This window comes from Trichosurus vulpecula, chromosome 4 (assembly GCF_011100635.1).
Source record: "Trichosurus vulpecula isolate mTriVul1 chromosome 4, mTriVul1.pri, whole genome shotgun sequence".
Taxonomy (NCBI): Eukaryota; Metazoa; Chordata; class Mammalia; order Diprotodontia; family Phalangeridae; genus Trichosurus; species Trichosurus vulpecula.
Window position 1 is genome coordinate 426,290,727 of NC_050576.1, and position 20,368 is coordinate 426,311,094.

At 37.3% G+C, this 20,368-nt stretch overlaps 1 protein-coding gene across 2 annotated transcripts in view; it reads right to left on the minus strand.

Moving 5' to 3' along the window:
* Nucleotides 1-20,368, minus strand: part of ARHGAP44 (Rho GTPase activating protein 44) — a 223,775-nt gene that overhangs the window by 71,389 nt on the left and 132,018 nt on the right. For both annotated transcript variants that reach the window (XM_036756005.1, XM_036756006.1), the window contains exons 11-12: nt 18,953-19,064; nt 18,466-18,547 (exon numbers count right to left, since the gene is read on the minus strand). In XM_036756005.1, the coding sequence (XP_036611900.1) occupies nt 18,466-18,547; nt 18,953-19,064 (194 nt within the window). The remainder of the gene's footprint in view (nt 1-18,465; nt 18,548-18,952; nt 19,065-20,368) is intronic.

The following is a 20,368-nucleotide window of genomic DNA, read 5'->3' on the forward strand; positions in this document are numbered from 1 at the left end:
GCTTCCCATTAGAAACATCTTAAATATAAAATTCCTTCTGAACCACTTACTTGACACTTGCCTTTTAAAGTTTCTCTTTATTCTTATTTTTGTATTTCAAGTTTCTACTTGGACCTGATCTTTTTAATCAGGAACTTCTGGAAGGCCTCTATTTTAATGAAGGTCCATTTTTCTCCCCTGTAGAATCATACATAAGACACTGCTGGCTGGAAACATGCATTTATTTATTTATTTTTTTGCCTTTTAAAATATTACATTCCATGTTCTCTGCCCTTTTATAGTTGTTCAGTTGTGTCTGACTCTTCTTGACTCTGCGGACTATATCACACCAACACTGTCCATCAAATTTTCTTGGCAAGGATATTGGAGTGGTTTGCCATTTCCATCTCCAGAGGCAAATAAAGGTTAGTTTTCTATTTCCATCTCCAGAGGCAAACAGAGGTTAAGTGACTCGCCTAGGGTCACATAGGTGGTAAGTGTCTAAGGCTGGATTTGAACTCAGGTCTTTCTGATTCCAGGATCAGGTGCTCCATCTATAGTAGTAGCAATTAAATCTTATGTGATCCTGACTATGGTTCCTCAGTGCCTGAATCTATTTCTGGTTGTGTGCAGAGGTCTTTCCTTAGGCAAAGTTTCTACTCAGCCTCAGTCGCATAACTGAAAATGCTTGGAAGTCCTCTGTTTCATTAAAGATCCATTACTCCCTCCCCCCTGCCCCCAATACTTAGTTTTGACAAGTAAGTATTTTTGGAAGATCATATTCCTTATTCTCCAACTCCTTAAAGTGGAAGCTACTAAATTTTGTGTGATCCTAACTGTGCTTGAGCTCTTTCTTTCTGACTGCTTTCATTATAATTTTCTTTTGGGATTTACAGGCTAGATTTTTTTTCTTAAGGGACCTGGCCTTAAACCCAAATCACTCTGGCTCCCAGGCCAAGCCTTACTTGGTCACTGTTTAGACCCTGATTAGTTCAGACTTAATGTAAATAGCAGTTGTTTCTGTTTTGGCCAGAAATCCTGAGGGTTTTCCTCTCCCACATTGTTTTTTTTTTTTCTGACTAGGTAATAGAGGTCATTCTCTGCCTCTTTTCTTACCTAGCCTTAATCACTGAATGGGTGTTGCCTCAGTCAAACTGAGACCTGTTAAAGCCTTAGCTTAAAAAGGCCAAGGTCTACCACTGTGTCCAGGACCATCTCCAGTTGTCCTGATCTCTATCTTGCCACCAGATCCAGATGGCTCTGGAGGAGAAAGTAAGGTTGGTGGCTTTGCACCCTCCTTCACTTAGATCCAATTCACTTGTATGTCATGGCATCACCTCCCTGATGTTATGGTCCTCTTCAAGAACCAAGCACAAACAACAACAACTCCTCTGACCAGGATTTGACCTACAATAGTCCTGGGAGGTTCCATTTTGGGGTTTCTTTCAGGAGATGATTAGTGGATTTTTCTCTGTTTCCCTTTGTCCTTTGGTTCTAACATGTCTGGACAGTTTTCTTTCATGATATGAAAACTTCCTTTCTTGGGTCTATCTTTCAGGTAGTGTAATGATGCTTAAATTAGTTCTCCTTGATCCATTTCTTGGGTCAGCTATTTTTGATAAGAGATAACTTACTTTTTCTTCAATTTTTTTTGAGCTTTGGACTTTGTTTTAATAGTTCTTGTTCTCTTATGGAGCCATTAACTTTTGTTTGGTTCATTCTAATGTTCAGGGAGTCAGTTATTTAGGTTTGTTTTTATACCTCTTGTACCAAGCTGTTAGTTCTCCAAGTCTTTCCTCCCAATGTTTCTTTTCCAATTCTTTCCTTTACCCCTCTCATTTCCTCTTCTCCTGCTGGCCCTTTTCCTGACTTTCATGCCCCCTTTACTTCTGGCTCATCCTGGAATTTTCCTCACTGTCTAGAGCCTCCTCACTCTGCAAAAATCTACTGACCCAAGGACCTACTCACCGTGGAGTATCCCTCCACAAGGCCTGCCCCTCTTCTCCTATTTGTGAGTTCTTCCAAGAGCCTTTATTTTGTGGATAGGCTGGAGCTGGCCTGCCTCCATTCTCTACTTTGCCCTGTTCCTGTCTTCCTCTGGCCTCCAAAACTATGCCCCTATTCTAGGTACTTTCACCTCCACCCTACTTTTTAGTTCCCTTTTGTGAGTTGTCTCCTCCCCCCATTGGAAGGTAAACCTACTGAGGGCATGAACTTGTAATTTTTTTTTCTCTAGTGTCCAGCACGGTGTCTAATACATAGTAAGTGCTTAATAAATTCTTATTTCCTTATTTTATTTGTATCATTAACCCTCTTTGTGTATTGTCTATCATAATAACTCTCTATTCTTTTAGCCTTACTTGTTGGGCTACAAGTTGGGACTTTGTGTTAGGACTCTGGTCCTAAAGGCAGGACTTGTGGCTTTACACGATCCTAGCCTTTCTCATCTAGGGTCTTACCCTTACATTCTTTGGTTGAGTGCTGTGTTCTTCAATGGGCCAGGGAGCCTCAGACTTTCAGTGGGATCTATGGGGTCAAATCAAGGGTACGATTTGATCACTACCCTCTGGGTTGTCCAGGCTCCAGAATACAGTTTATGTTGAAGCAATAGAGCTAAAGACTTGCCCTAGGTGGTGCTCCAGAAAACTAGTGTTGGTCCCAGATTCTGTCAGCTAGATGAAAGGTCCAGCAGGTTCAGAGAGCTATTCTGGGCACAAGATATGGGACTAAATCCTCAATTTCTTTGAGTGTGCTAGTGATCCAGCCCTATTCTAGACCCAGATAGGAGTTTTACAGTCTACTCTTGGTGATCATGCACTGTGAGCCTGGCTCTGATCAGAGTAGTGGGGGCTGAGTCTTAAATTAAGCCCTTCTGTGACACCCCTATGCTACTATCCTGGGGCTACTAACACTGAGCTTGCCATCCACTTTGGATACCAGCACTCTGTGCTGCTGGCCTAGTCTCTGAAGTCTGTTCTAGGCAACCCTGGAGGTCAGAGGCTGAGTCCACTACCCTAACACTTCTGGGAGATTCCAAACTGCTGACCCAGGCCCTGGCTGAGTTCACAATCCTAGCCCAACATTGTTCCACATTTCCTGCCCTAGTCACTTGCCTATGGATCGAGTTTGTCATCTTGGAATGGAGAGATGCCCCACCATGATTTTTCCTAGATCACTCCTTAGTCTTATGGTCTTAGATTTTTCTTGAAGTAGTTGTAGGGGAAGTTGGTCCATATTATTTCTTTTGACTTGCCATCTTGGCTTGTCTTTCACTATTTTAATATAAGCTAGATTTCTAAGGAATGTGGTAGGAAAGGATTCCTATATTGAAAGACAGGACTAGTTCAACTTGAAGATTGCATGATTACTCACTCATGAGACCAGAAAGGTGGTGGGCAGGTAGGTGGTGCAGTAGATAGAGGGGAGGCCTGGGAGTCAGAAAAAACCTAAGTTCAAATCCGGCCTCAAACACTTACTAGATGTGTCCCTGGGCAAGTCACTTGTCCTCTCTTGCCTCAGTTTCCTCATCACTAAAATGTAATGAAGATCAAATGAATTGACATATGTAAAGCACTTTGCAAACCTTAAAGTACTATATAAATGCACGGTATAATTTTTATTGAAGAGCTAGGAAGGTCTTAGAATAGTGTTGTGGCTATAGGAATAAAAAAAAGAACAAATTGCTTTCAGATATCCTGAAAGTGAAATTAGTAGGACTTGGTAAATAATTAGAAGCAATGAAGTTTCAAAGATGATTCAAGAGATCTTAAGCCTGTTGTCTGGAAGAGTGGTGACAACACTGACAGAGAGAAAATTTGGGAAATATGGAAACCTAGACTCAATGCTAAAATAGACCTTAAAGATAAATCACTTCCATCCCTTCATTTTATAGAGCACAACATAGTACTCTGTGAGCTGGCTTAAGCTGAATATAATTTTGTATAATTGTATTTGAGATTTAGTGGGCACTTGGAACTGGAGTTCAGCTAAGAAGCTTAGTATGGAGATGTAGATTTGGGAGTTGTCACTATGGAGGTGATAGGTAGAGCTGTGAGAATATGTGAACTTTCCCAGCACATAGTATATGCAGGATATAATATAAAGAGAGAAGACCAGAAGGTCAAGGACTGGGCCTTGAGTAATATATATTTTTTTGGAGATAGATGGTCATAGAAGACCATTTGAAATAAACAAAGAAGGTACAGTTGGAGAGATAGGTTGAGAAGCAGTGTTTGGAAGCTAAAGCAAGAGAGAATTTTAAGAAGGGGAGATGGTTAACAATGTCATACCTAGCAGAGAAGTCAGGATGAACAGAGAGATCGTTGCCAACTTGAGTCATTCCCAGGAGATATGAATTTGGCTCTTCTATGAGTGTAATAAAGAAGACTTAACTCTCTTCCTTACAAGACTAACAGAGGTGGTTCCTTAACATTACAGAATGAAAGGGGAAAAAGAGTGAATTGGTATGCAAAAGATACTTAACCAACCTCCTTTCTAGCTCCTAACTTGCTTTAGAGGTTCCTCTCCAATTCCCTCCTTAATTCTCCCTCTACTCCTTTAGATTCTCAACTCCCTTCTAATTCTCTTTTCCACTCTGTAGATCTCTTAGACGTATTATAGCTCACACTCTAAGGTTCAGAGAGTGTCAGTAAGTTTTATGGTTCTAAAAAACAGATTTAGAGCAGATATGCCGGGTATAAAGGGGTCTATTTCCCCAAAATCATTACCTGTCTACCCCCACCCTGAGCGTACAAAGTTTGGCTGACAGTCACTATAACTCACCCTTTACTTTCCAAACTTCCAGAATAACATTCTTCTTTAACATAAACTTTCCATGAAAAGAAGCCTGACAGTCTGTGTTGTGTGATAGGGAGAGACTTCTTTCAGTTTCTGATCTACACATTTTTGATCTGCATGTTCTTCTTTTCTCTAAAATCATATTTCTTTAATAAATATCATAATCCTGTTAGTCTGGTGAAGCCAATTAAGCTCTTCTCAGAATCATTATTTTATTGCTAGCTGCCATTGTTCAAGCCTATAATCCCAGCTAACTGAGATACTGGCTGAGATGCACATGTTTCAAGGTCAGGAGTTCTGACCTACAGTGGAGTATGGCAACTGGGTGTCTACACTAAGTTTGACATTTAGTGTGTTGATACCCTGGGAGTGAGGGACCACCAGTTTGTCTAAAGTGGGGTAAACCAGACCTTGTCACAAATGAAGATCAATGCTTCCATGCCAATAACAAGTAAGTAGTAGAAGTAGCCCCTGTACTTCTAGTATGGGTTGGACAGGGAAACCAAGTCTTTAAACAATAACGAAACAGAAATGTTTATTGCTTTCCTTAAGAACTATATAATAAGGAAATGCTAACTTTCAGTTAGAAGTCAGTGAAAATAAAGATGCAATTTTTTTTTGATAGAAGTTCAGGGACTCCCTGAAATCTGTCCACAGGATACCACGATAGGAACCTCAGCCTAAAGGAACTTGGCTTTGGCCTGACCATCCACATAGAAAAGACCAGGTATATGAAGACTGACTACTGACTGGATAATGGTATACAATTAATGACAACATATAGAGCTGATCCATCAGTACATATCTATATAGATATAAAGTTATATGTCTATGTGTGAAGATATATCTATCTATCTATCTATCTATCTATCTATATATATATATATCACAGAATTTAGGGGCTTCTATATCAGTAGCCATGGCTTTGGGAGCTCTTAATAGTAAGGGGGTCAGACAACTGGTCAGCAGATTACAGGGGACATTTTGCTGACACTGGGAGTAGGATTCTGCTGTGTTGCTCATACATGGTTTTGGGCAGCAGTCCTAGGGCAAGGAGGAGCACTAGCAGGAGTAGGGACTCTGATTACAGTTCCAAGGAGGGAAAGAGTGCTTCTGCTTGCTCACAGACCAAGGCACTGGTCAGGAGAGCAGTGCCACAACTCTCCTTAGACCATAACACCTTGGAAGAATTGAAAACTTACAGATCCCCAGAACTAACTCTAATAACACATGAAGTCTGGGACATGTCTCCAATCCCCCCATCCTCTGGAAGCAGAGCCCAATTTTAACATAAAGTTAAAAGTCAAGAAATAGGTTGGAAAAATTGAGAAAATAACAAAAAAGAACCATACCACAGAAAGTTACTATGGTGACAGGGAAATCAAAATATACTCAGAAGATAACAAAATCAAAGCAGTTACATGGAAAACCTCAAAGAAAGATGTAAATTGGTCTCAGGCTCTGGAAGAGCTAAAAAGAGTGATGCAAGAAAATCTTGAAAAAAGCCAGCAGGTTAGTAAAGGAGGCACAAAAAATACTGAAGAAAATAATACCTTAAAGAACAGAACAGGTAAAATGGTAAAAAGAGGCCCAAAAATCCACTGAAGAGAATTCCTTAAAAAGCAGAATTGGTCAAATGGCAAAAGAAGTATAAAAGCTCACTGAAGAAAATAATTTCTTAAAAATTTCAACTGGGCAAGTAAAAGTTAAGTACTCCATGAGACATCAAGAAACCATAAAACAAAATACAAAGAATGAAAAAAATAGAAGAAAATGTGAAATATCTTATTAGAAAAACAATCTATCTGGAAAATAGATCTAAGAGAGATAATTTTAAAATTATTGGACTACATGAAGCCATGATTAAAAAAAGATACTAGACATCATATTTCAAAAAGTGAAGAAGGAAAACTGTCCTGTTACCATAGAACCAGAGGGTAAAATAGAAATTGAAAGAATCTATCAATCACTTCCTGAAAGAAATCCCAAAAGAAAAACTCCCAGGAATATTATAACCAAATACTAGAGATGTCACCTCAAGGATAAAGTATTGCAAGCATCCAGAAAGAAACAATTCAAATACTGTGAACCACAGTCAGGATCATACAAAATTTAGCAGCTTCAACATTAAATGACTGGTAGGCTCAGAATATGATATTCTTGAGGGCAAAGGAGCTAGGATTACAACCAAGAATCACCTACAAAGCAATACTGAGTATAATCCTTCAGCAGAAAAAATGGAAATTTGGTGAAATTGAGGACTTTTAAGCATCCCTGATGAAAAGACCAGAACTGAATAGAAAATGTGACTTTCAAATACAAGACTAGAGAGAATAGAAAAAGGTAAACAGGAAAGAGAAATAATAAGGGATTCAGTAAGGTTAAACTGTTTACATCCCTATACAGAAAGATGATACTTGTAACTCCTAAGAACTTTATCATTATTAAGGCAGTCAGAGAGAGTATACATAGACAGAGGGCATAGGTGTGAGTTGATTGTGATGGGATGATATCTACAAAAATAAAATTAAGGGGTGAGAAAGAGGGATACACTAGGAGAACGGAGAAGGGAGAGGCAGAATGGGGTAAATCATCTCATATATAAAGAGACACAAAAGAAATTTTATAGTAGAGGGGAAGATTGGGGGCAGTGGACAATGCTGGAGTCTTACTCTCATTGTAATTGGTTCAAAGAGGGAATGACATATACACTCAGTTGTGCATAGAAATCTATCTACCTTACAGGAAGTAGAAAGGGAAGGGCATAAAAGAGGGTGGGGGGGATGATATAAGGGAAGGCATATTGCAGGAAAAGGTGGGAAGAAGCAAAGTACTTTTGAGGAAGGACCGGGTGAAAGGAAAGAGAAAGAGAAACAGAGAAGAATAAATGAGGGGGAAAGTAGCATGGAGGGAAATATGTACTTAATAATTGTAACACTGAATGTAAATGGGATGAATTCACCCATAAAATGGAAGCAGAGAGCAGAATGTATTAAAAACCAAAATCCTATGAAACGCTGTTTACAAGAAAAACACTTGAAGCAGACATACACACAGAGTAAAGGCAAGGGACTAGAGCTGAATTCAGCTGAATGCTTCAGCTGAAGTTAAAAAAAAAAAGCAGGGGTAGCAATCATGAATGATCTCAGACAAAGCAAAAAGATAAATAGACTTAATTTAATATAATAAGTAGGGAAACATCATTTTGCTAAAAGGTACCATAGACAATGAAGTAATATCAATATTAAACATCTATGTACCAAATGGCATAGCATCCAAATTCTTTTTTTATAATACTTTATTTTCCCCCCCAATTACATATAAAAACTTTTAAACATTTTTTTAAGTTTTGAATTCCAAATTCTATTCCTCCTTCCCTCTTCTCCCCATTCCCTGCAACAGTTAGCAATCTGATATAGATTATACATGTGCAATCATGCAAAACATTTCATTGTTAGCCATTTTTGCAAGAAGACTCAAAAAAAGAGAATAAAAGTAAAAAATAGTATGTTTCAGTCTACATTCAGAAAACATCAGTTCTTTCTCTGGAGGCAGATAACATTTTTCATCATGATTCTTTTGGGACTGATTGCCTTGGATCATTGTATTGCTGAGAATAGCTAAGTCATTTACAGTTTTGTGTACAATGTATTCCTGGGTCTGCTCACTTCACTTTGTATCAATTTCTGTATGTCTTTCCAGGTTTTTATGAAATCATCCTTTTTGTTATTTCTTGTCATAGTATCCATTACAATCATATACTACAACTTGTGCAGCCATTCCCCAACTGATGAGCATCCCCTCAATGTCTAATTCTTAGTCACTATAAATGAGCTACTATAAATATTTTTGTACAAGTAGAGTACAAGTACTCTTTTTAAGAAAATCTCTTTTGGATACAGACGTAGCAGTGGTAATGCTGGATCAAAAGGTATGCTTAGTTTTATAGCTCTTTGGGAGTAGTTTCAAATTTGCATCAAAATTCTTAAAGAAAAAGTTAAATGAGTTACAGAGGGAAATAGACTGTAAAACTATACTAGTGGGGATCTAAACTTTCCTGTCTCAGAACTAGATAAATCTAACAAAAAAAATAAACAAGAAAGAAGTTAAAGAGGTGAATACATTTTTTTGAAAAATTACATATGATAGATGTCTGGAGAAAACTGAATGGGAGTAGAAAGGAATATACCTTTTTCTCACCAGTACTTGATACCTACACAAAAGCCAATGATGTATTAAGGCATAAAAGCCTCACAACCAAATGCAGAAAGCACAAATACTAAATGCACCATTTTCAGATCAAAATAAAATAAAAATTATATTCAATATATGGCTGTGGAAACACAAAAATTAATTGGAAATGAAATAATGTAATCCTAAAGCATGGGTGGGTCAAAGAACAAATCACAGAAAAAAATCAATAATTTCATTAAGAGGAATGATAACAATGGGATAGCATGACAAAATTTATGGGATGCAGCCAAAGCAGTACTTAGGGAAATTTTATATCTCTAAACACTTACATCAATAAAATAGAGAAAGAGAAGATCAATGACTGGACATGCAACTAAAAAAAAATCTAGAAACAGGACAAATTTTAAAATCCCCAATTAAATATCAAATTGGAAATGTTGAAAATTAAAGGAAAGATGAACAAAACTGAAAGTATGAAAACCACTGAACTAATCAAATCAGAAGCTGGTTTTATGAAAAACCTAATAAAATAGATAAACCATTGGTTAATTTGATTTAAAAACAAGAAGAAAACCAAATTACCAGTATCAAAAATGAAAAGAGTGAATTTGCCACCAATAAAGATGAAATTAAAGCAATTATGAAGAGTTATTTTTCCCAACTATATGCCAATAAATCTAACAATTTAAGTGAAATGGATGAATATTTACAAAAATATAAATTGCCCAGATTAACGGAAGAGCAAATAGAATATCTACATAAATCTGTTTTGAGAAAAGAAATTCAATGAGCCAGCCATCAATGAGCTCCCTAAGAAAAAGTCCCCGGGACTAGACAGATTCACAAGTGAATTCTACCAAACATTTAAAGAACAATTAATTTTAATACTACATAAACTATGTGGAAAACAGGCAAAGAAGGAGTCCTACCAAAATCCCTTTGTGACACAAATAAAGTGCTGACACCTGAACCAGGAAGAGCAAAAAAAGAGAAAGAAAACTATAGATCAATGTCCCTAATGAATATTGATGCAAAAAAATTAAATAAAATACTAGGAAGGAGATTACAGCAACATATCACAAAGATCATACACTATGACCAGATGGGATTTATTCCAGGAATATATGGCTGGTTCAATATTAGAAAACCATCAGCATAACTGATCATATTAATAACAAAACTAACAGAAAGCATATGATTATCTCAACAGATACAGAAAAAGCTTTTGACAAAATACAACAGCCATTCCTATTAAAAACTCCAGAGAGCATAAAAATAAACCAACCTTTCCTCAAAATGGTAAGTACTATCTAAAGCCATTAGCAAATATCTGTAATGGGATAACCTAAAAGCCTTTTTACTAAGATCAGGGGTGAAGCAAAGATGTCCATTATCACCAATATTATTCAATATGGTACTAGAAATATTAGCCCTAGCAATGAGAAGAAAAAGAAATAGAAGGAATTAAAATAGGCAAGGAGGAAACAAAGCTATCATTCTTTACAGACGATATGATGGAGAACCCTGGGGAATCAATAATTAACAACTTTGGCAAAGTTGCAGGATATAAAATAAACCCATGTAAATCATTATTTCTTTATATCACCAATAAATTCCAGCAGCAAGAGATAGTGAGCTAATTTTTGTAATAGGGTGTGGGTGATTAAATCTTCCAAGAGAAAAAAGGTAGAAAAAAAATCATACCCTAAATATTCTTTCTCCACTCTACCTCCCAACTTGGGAGGAGATGGGATAAGATGGGAGAAATTCAACTCTACCTCTATCCAGCGGAGAAGAGACAACAGGGAAGACTGAGTATTAATAGGTCAACCCCACAGCAATACCTGCAGTTTTAAAATAGCAATTCTTTATGTTAATAATAATTATAACACCTTACATATCTTCGAAGTACTCTGCCAAACATAAATTCAGATTTTTTAACCTAGGCAGCCCATTTCACTTTTGTACAGCTCTTACTGTTAGTAAGTTTTGCCTGACATTGAGACTAAATGTACTTCTTACAATTTTCACCCATTTCTTCTGGTTCTACCTTCTTGGGCCAAAAGAACAAGGTTGATCCCTCTTCCTCCATGTGACAGGCTTCCAAATAATTAAAGATAGTAGTTGTGTTCCCTTAGAGTTATTTTCTTCCAGCTAAACATTCCCAGTTGATCAATCTTCATATGTCATGGCGTCAAGGCCCTTTACCACCTTAGTTACACTCCTCTGGATATTTTTCAGCTTATCAGTATCCTTAAATGTTGGTGACCAGAACAGTACACAATACTTCAGATAAGTTCTGATGAAGGCAGAGTATAGACGAACAATCACCTCCCCATTCTTGGAAGTCATACTTTTCTTTTTTTTTTTTTAATTTTCATTTTTTTTTGGAGGGCAGAGGGCCAGGCAATTGGGGTTAAGTGACTTGCCCAAGGTCACACAGCTAGTATGTGTCAAGTGTCTGAGGCCGGATTTGAACTCAGGTCCTCCTGACTCCAGGGCCAGTGCTCTATTCACTGCACCACCTAGCTGCCCCAGAAGTCATACTTTTCTTAACACAGCCCAAGAACACATTAGCTTTTTTTTTTTGGCTGCCATATCACATTACTAACTCACACTGAGCATGCAATCCACTAAAACGCTCACATTTTTTTTGGAATACTAGCTGCCTACCAATGCCTATTCTGTCTCATACTTCTGAAGTTGTTTTTATTTGGTAAATGACTTTGGTAAAAGCAGAATTGGCCATATGGAAAAGGAGGTCCAAAAGCCCACTGAAGAAAATAATTCCTTAAAAATAAGAATGGAGCAAATGGAAACTAATGACTTTATGAGAAATCAAGAAATTGTAAAGCAGAAACAAAAAAAAAAATGAAAACGTAGAAGACAATGTGAAATATCTCATTGGAAAAAACAAAAGACCTGTAAAATAGATCCAGGAGAGATAATTTTAAAATTATTGGACTATCTGAAGGCCATGATCAATAAAAGAGCCTAGACATCATTTTTCAAGAAATTATCAAGGAAAACTGCCCTGATATTCTAGAACCAGAGGGTAAAATAGAAATTGAAAGAAACCATCAATCACCTCCTGAACAAGATCCCAAAATGAAAACTGCCAGGAGTATTATAGCCAAATTCCAGAGTTCCCAGTGAAGGAGAAAATATTGCAAGCAGCCAGAAAGAAACAATTCAAGTATTGTGGAACCACAATCAAGATAACACAAGATTAACAGCTTCTACATTAAGACATAGGAGGGCTTGGAGTATTATTTTCCAGAGGTCAAAGGAGCTAGGATTAAAACCAAGAATCACCTACCCAGCCAAACTGAGTGCAATCCATGAGGGGAAAAAATTGATATTTAGTGACGTAGAGGAATTCAATGCATTCTTGAGAAAAAAAAAAACAGAGCAAAACAGAAAATTTGACTTTCCAATATAAGACTCAAGAGAAGCATGGAAAGGTAAACAGGAAAGAGAAATCATAGGCATTTATTAAAGTTGAATTGTTTACATTCCTATATGAAAAGATGATATTTGTAACTCATGAGACCTTTCTCATTATTAGGGTAGTTAGAGGGATTATATACAGACAGAGGGCACAGGGTGAGATGAATATGAAGGGATGATATCTAAAAAATAAAATTAAGGGATGAGAGAGGAATGTACTGGGAGAAAGAGAAAGGAAGAGGTAGAATGGGGTAAAATATCTCACATAGAAGAGGCAAGAAAAAGCTTTTACAGTGGAGGGGAAGAGTGGGGAGGTGAGAGGGAATGAATGAACCTTACTCTCATTGGAATTGGCTTAAGCACACATACTCAATTGAGTATGGAAATCTATCTTACCCTACAGGAAAGTAGCGGGGAAGGGTATAAGGGGGTGTGTATGATAGAAGGGAGGGCAAATTGGAGGAGGAGGTAATCAGAACAAACATTTTTGAGGAGGGACAGGATGAAAGGAAACAACATTGACTATTTTGTAAGTGTTTTGTATGACTGCACATGTATAGGTTATATCAAATTGCTTGCGTTCTCAGTGAGGGTGGGTAGAGAGGGAGGAAGGGTGAGACTTTAGAACTTAAAGTTATAAAAATGAATGTTAAAAGTTGTTTTTACATGTAACTGGGAAAAAAGATACACAGGCAATGGGGTATTATCTTATTGTACAGGACAATAGGAGGAGGAAATAAGGGGGTTAATAGAAGAAAGGGCAGAATGGGGAAAGCGGTAATCAGAAGCAAAACACTTTTGAGGAGGGACAGGGTGAAAGAAGAGAGAGAATAGAGTAAATGGGGGTAGGGAGTATAGGATGGAGGAAAATACAGTTAGCAATAGTAACTGTGAAAAAAAATTTTTTAGAAGGAATCTTCTCTGATAAATGCCTCATTTCTACAACATAAAACTGCATCAATTTTATAAAACTAAGAGACATTCCACAATTGATAAATGATCAAAAGATATAATCAGTTTTCAGATGAAGTAATTAAAGCTATTTATAGCCATATGAAAAAGTATTCTAACTCACTATTGATTGGAGAAATGCAAGGTAAAACAATTAGATTAGATAATAGGAAGAAAAGGCAAATGACAAATGTTGGAGGAGATGTGGGAAAAATGAGACCTTAATGTGCTGTTGTCGGAGTTGTGAATTTGATTAAACTATTGTATATAGCAATTTGGAATTATGCCCTAAGGGCTATAAAACCAAGCATACCCTTAGCCATAGCAATACCACTACTAGGTCTGTATCCCAAAAGAGATAAAAAACAAAAAGGAAAAGAACCTATATGTAAAAAATATTTATAGCAGCTCTTTTCTGGGGGTAAAGAATTGGAAATTGAGGGGATGCATATCAATTTGGGGAATGGCCGAATAAGTTGTATGTAATTGTGATGGAATACTATTGTAGTGTAAGAAATGATGAGCAGAATACTCTCAGAAAAACCTAGAAAGACTTGCAACATGGGTTGATGCAAAGTGAAATGTAGTGGGTACAAATTAACAGCAATACTGTAGGATGACTAGCTGTGAATGATTTAGCTATTCTCAGCAATGCAATGATCCAAGACAACACTGAAGGACTTAGGATGAAAAATGCTGTCCGTCCCCAGAGAAAGAACTGATGGTATCTGAATATAGATTGAAGCATACTTTTTTTTTCCTTTATTTTTCTTGAGTTTTTTTGGTCTGTGTTTTCTTTCACATGACTATTATAGATATGTTTTGCATCGCTACACATATATGACCCATATGCAATTACTTGCCTTCTCAATGAGGGGGGATGGGGAAGGGAGGAAGGGAGAGAATTTGGAACTCAAAATTTTAAAAACAAATGTTAAAAATTGTTGTTTCCATAGAACTGGGGAAAAATTAACTACTAAATAAATCCAAAAAAGTAAATAAAAAACACCAGAAAAAATATGATCAGTTTTTACCTTTCTAGTTTCCCTTTCAACCATCTCTTTAATGATCCATTCTGGAACTTTCCCAGGGAATTGAAGTTAAGCAGACTGTTCTCTTTTCTTTTAAGAAAATCAAGACACTTCCCCTTCTCTATCTTATATCTCTCCCATTATCCATCTTTCAACCAAATTTAGTATGGTATTTTCATTAAATTAGACATATTTCAGTGTTTGAGAAATACTGAACTTCTTTTGTAGGGAGTCTGATAGCAAGGATATCTCTGTTAGTGTCTTAGCAATCACATCTGCCAATTCTTTCAGGACCAGAAAATGTCGTTCACCTGGGCCAGGAGACTCGAATTCATCAAAGGAAGTTAGGTGCTCTCTTGCTTTCTCCTTAACTTATCTTGGATATCAACTCCCTGTCAGTCTTGTTCTGTCATTTCCAGGGTAAACGTGCTTCTCCTTTGCCGAGAAAACAGAAACAAAATCAGAATTAAGCTGTTCTGCTTTTTCTCTACTGTCAGTTATCACTGTCCAAAGCATCGAAAAATTCTCTTTCACCCTCCTCCCCACCCCCCCGCCCATATGGCAAAAACAAACAAAAAACCTCCCCATTTTTGTTTGTCCTTAACCTCTCATGCTGACCTGAACTCATTTTGTGGTTTAGCATTCCTTACATAATTTTTATGGGACTGTGCCATACTCATCATATTCGTCTTCTAGTATTTGGTCTTGCTTCCAACTTCTGTACACTTTCTTTTAAAATCAAGGTTGGTTGGTACATCCACATTGGTTTCTTTTGACAATTCCCACTTTACTTCTTCATTGGAAGCTTCCTTTTTTGTCTTCAAAATTTCTTTCTTGAGCATCTTCTATCTCTCCTTACATATTTTATTCTATGAAATCCTACATATCATTTCTCTGAACTCTTTGGAAATCTGTTTTCCCCAAATTTAGTGTCAGACCGTGTTCAGACTTCCTCTCTATCACTATAGAGAGGTCCTTTCCTCCTAAGGTTCTTAAATTTCCATCCCAGCAACCAGTTCCTCCCTATTAGTAAGAATGAGATCCAGAATAAAATTTCTCCTTTTTGCTTCCTCCACCTTTTGAAGGATGAAATTATCACAAAGACAAGTCAAGAAGTTATTACCTTCTCTACTATTGGTAGATAGAGAGTTCTAACAAGCATCTGGATAATTGAAGTTTTCCATCACTATTGTATCATGCTTCTGTGCCAAACTTGTGATTTTTTCTCACATTCCCCATCAATTTTTTTCTTTCTGTCTGGGTGATCTGTAGTATACTCCAATGGCAAAATCACTATTCCTCCCTCTTAACCTATAGCCCGAATAATCTTTATTACATTGCCCCTTCTTGTTCCTAGAGTTAACCAAAGTCGCAATCTACTTTTAGTAAAGTAGAAATTAGAATCTATGCATCCTAATTCCAAGTCTAGTACTCCTTCCAATACAGCATCAGTGCCTCCAAAAGGATTCACTGTGAGGTTTCTCAGTTCAATAGTAGACATTTATTAAGCACTTGCTTTATACTAGGTGCTGGAAATACAAAGATGAAAACCTAACAATCTCTTCCTTGCAGAACTTTGCATCATACAACAGGTGAAGAGATAAATAAATAAGCAGTAATTTGAAGAAAGTGAGACATATGGTAGAGGTAGGTTGGGGTGGGACGTAGATTAGGAAATCTTCAAGGAAGATGCAGTACCTGAGCTAAGCCTGAAAGTTAAGGATTCTGAAAGGGGAAGATGAGGAAGTAGTGCATTCCAGACATGGGGAACAGCTTGTGCAAATGCACAAAAGTGGAAGATGGCCTAGTTAAAATATTTGATGAATAGTGTGATTAGTCCAGATTGGCTAGAATGGTTAGACCATGTGAAAGCAAATAGTGTGAAACAAAGGCAGAAAGTTTTATATTGGAGAAAAATTGAAGAGGGCCTTTTAAATGCCAGGCCAAGGAGTCTATCTTTTATGCAAGAGGCCAGAAAGCCCACTGATGGTTTTCGAGCAGAGAAGTGATGTGGTCAGATTATTTTGTTCACTGTGTAGAACACAAATTTGAGAGAGGAGGGGCTGCAGGCAGGGAGTTCAATTAGGAAGTTATCATAATAGTCTAGATAAGATATGATAATGGCCTGAAATAGGGTGGTGGCCATGTGAGTAGAGAGCTGTTATGGAGGAAGAATTGAAAGCACCTGCCAACTAACTGGATTTTGGGGTGAGGGGGAGGAAGAGGGAGGAAAGAGTCAAGCTAAACTCTAAGGTTACAAAACTGGTTGATTTGAGAAGGTGTCTAAAATATTCAGGGTAGGAGGGAACAAGCATTTTTAAGCACCTGTTACGTGCCAGGCATTGTGTTAAGTGTTTTATAACTATTACTTCTAAATTTTCTTAGTTCACTTAAGAACACTTGATATACAAAAATTCCATTTACACACCACTTTTTGCAAACACATTTGCATAAATTTAGGTATACCTATACCCATATAAAGACAGGTTTTGCTCTCAAGAAGTTTTGTATCTGAAAATAAAAAAGGCATATACAGACTAGATATGATTTTTTTTTAAAAAGACTCTCTGTTCACCAGTGGTCATTTCTCACTTCGATCAATCAATAAAAATTCACTAAATACCTACTATATGTCATACTATGGTAAGTGTCTTCTCTGTTCAAGGCAATAAATTCTTTTTAATTTTGTTCTTGGGGTACAGCTTTGCCCTTTACAATTCACATCCCCAGTTCCATGGTAAATAATCAAAGAATAACATACCTTTTTAAAAAGGGGTCACTGATGTTATCTTTAAAAAAGCACTGACTAAGGCAGCAGCTGAACAAATTATGGCATAAGAATATAATATAATATTATTGTGCCATACATAAAAGACAATAAATATGAAGAATTCAGAGAAATTTAGGAAGACTTATAGGGACTGACGCAAAGTCAAGAGAAACTAAAAGAAAAATATACCCAATGATAATATTAATATAAAAAGTAATATTTGATGACATGAGACCTCAGATCAATGCAATGAACATTTTTGAGTCCAGAGAACTGATTATGACACATAACTCCCCTCCTCTTGGTAGAGAAGTGGTCAACTATAAGCACACAAAAAAGTATTGAGTGCCCACATTTCCTATCAAATGAAAAAGCTTGGGGTACAAACTCCATAGAGGTAGGCAAATCACTCAAGTTAACAAGTCTAGCCTCATCCAGTTTAAACTATCAACCCAATTCTATTAGAAACATGCATTAAGTGCCTACCACCTGCACAGAGCATGGCTTCACTTTTTAGTTCTCTGCTTTACCTTCAAGCTTTTCCGATCTCCAATAATTGAGGAAACAAAGCATTTTGTGGTTGTTATTGGGCATAACCCCTAATTCTGGCACAAACTTCATTTCGTCATGTTCTGATACCCCAAGCCCATTGCTCTAATGCAATTTGGTTTCCAGGGCCAGAAATCTCTTGAAACAAACTTTGTAATCTTTCGACCTAAATCAACTTTCATTCGCTGAAGCTGCTCTCTAAACTGTTCATCAAGATTTTGCTGTTCACTGAACTTTCCCCTCAGTTCTTACACTCTCAAGTTCTGCCACTGCTCAGTTTTTCCTTTCACATTTCCCTCTCCCTCACCTTTAGCAACAAGCCTTCTGTTCGGTTTTACCCAATATAGATTTTTACTTACAGAGTACCTGCATCTTTGAGATCATGAATCCATCTACCTATCTAAGTCAGTTCTTGTCTAGTACAAAGGCAGGTTAAAATAATGATCCCTATATAATTTGGGAGGTAGGTTGTTTAGCACACAGGGACACCAATAACTTGTACTCTGGCTTTTGTATCATCTGCCCATATATTTCCCACGGATTCTTTCTCATTTCTCTGATCTTTCTTCAATATTTTCTGGCTCACTATTCCCTTATATTTTCAGGACTAGTTCCTCTTCATTTACCTCCTGGAATTGTAAACAGGGGCTACTTCAGCATTTCTCTCTGTAAATTATTATTAAAAAGCACCACCACCAAAACCAAAACCAAAATCATAGCTTTTGTAACAGTCAGGATACTCACTTGGAAGCCTGAATCCACTCTTCATACAGTTCAAAGGTCATGAGAGGTTCTGGCAACTCTCTGAGATAAGACTTTAGAGCTCCTGAACATGAACAAATTATTTACCATGATCAATTATGACTGGACAGAGGAAGACACTTGATAAGTGGTCTTACAAATAAATTTAGAAGTTGGCTTTCAGAAGGTTTGGATTAAGAGCACTGAGTACTGTACTTGGGCATTACATTGAGAATAGATGTCTGCTGCTTCTCTTTCACAATCATTCTTAGACAAGGCATGATGGACAAAACAAAGAATTGATTTTTTTTTTGCCTTGATCCTTTTTTGTGGTGTGACTTGGAACTGGGTATATTGTCCTTGGACATCCCCAGGCATGATGGGAATTCATTGGTTTTATTGTCCCAGACACATCTACCTTAAAGGTCTGCTCAGTCCCTTTCCTGAAAATCCCTAACTCAGCCATACGACAACCGGGTAACTCCACTACCTGCAATAGCATGAGGGTCAGCTGAGTATTCCTGCACATCCAGTACACAGCAGTCCAGAGCAGCTTTCAGCTTTTTCAGTTTTGAAGCAGATGGAGCCACTCTAAAAAGGCCCTGGCAGAAAGACAGAAAAAAGTAAAAGTATTAATAGGAGCAGATCATACAGATCAGAAGCTGAAATAAAAGTCATACCACACAAACTCTCAGGGTTCTTTTCATGGGAAATTTACATTAAGGGAGAATGTTATTATGGAAGTTTGGAAAGTTGGAAAGTAAAGGGTGAGTTGTATTGATTGTCAGCCAAACTTTGTACACTCAGGGTGGTGATAAGCAAAGGATAATTTTGGGAAGATGGCCTTCTTTGTACCCAGCACATCTGCTCTAAATCTGTTTTCTAGAACCATAAAACTTACTGACACCCTATAATCCTTAGAGTGTGCGCTACAGTCTGAAGGAGTGGAGAGAGAATTAAGGAGGGAATTGGAGAGGAGCCTCCAAAGCAAGCTAGGAGCTAGAAAGGAGGTTAAGTATCTTTTGCATACCAATTCACCCTTTTCATCCTGTAATGTTAAGGAACCGCCTCTGTTAGTCTTGTAAGGAAGAGAGTTAAGTCTTCTTTATTACACTCATAGAAGAGCCAAATTCATATCTCCTGGGAGTGACTCAAGTTGGCAACAATCTCTCTGTTCACCCTGACTTCTCTGCTAGGTATGACATTGTTAACCAGTCCCCCTTCTTAAAATTCTCTCCTGCTTTAGCTTCCAAACACTGTACTAGCCTGCTTCTCAAGCTATCTCTCCAACTGTACCTTCTTTGTTTACTTCAAATGCTCCTCTGTGACCACCTATCTCCTAAAAAATATGTGTTACTCAAGGCCCAGTCTTTGGCCTTCTGGTCTTCTCTCTTTACACTATATCCTACGTATACTATGTGCTGGAAAAAATTAGACTGGTCTACTTGGTCTTAGGGAAGAGAATTAGTAGCAATTGTTAGAAGCTGCAGAGGCAATTTTAAGTTTGATGGAAAAAATTCTTAATAATTAGAACTACCGAGAAGTGAAATGAATTGGCTCATGATATAATCAGTTTTTTCTTACTTGAAGTCTTTAAATAAAGGCTTGCTGACCACTTGCTAGTATCATTGTTTTTTTCCTACAACCTATAATTTTATTTTTTTTCATTTTTAACTATTAAATTAAGATTTTTTTATTTTTAGTTTACAACACTCAGTTCCAGATGATTTTGAGTTCCAGATTTTCTTCCCCTCCTCCCCCCTCCCCCCCAAGATAGCATGGCATCTGATACATCTTCTACATATAACTTCGCATTGAACTTATTTACACAATAGTCAAGTTGTAAAGAAGAATTATGTCCAATGGAATGAATTATGAGAAAGAAGAAACAAAACCAAAAAAGCCC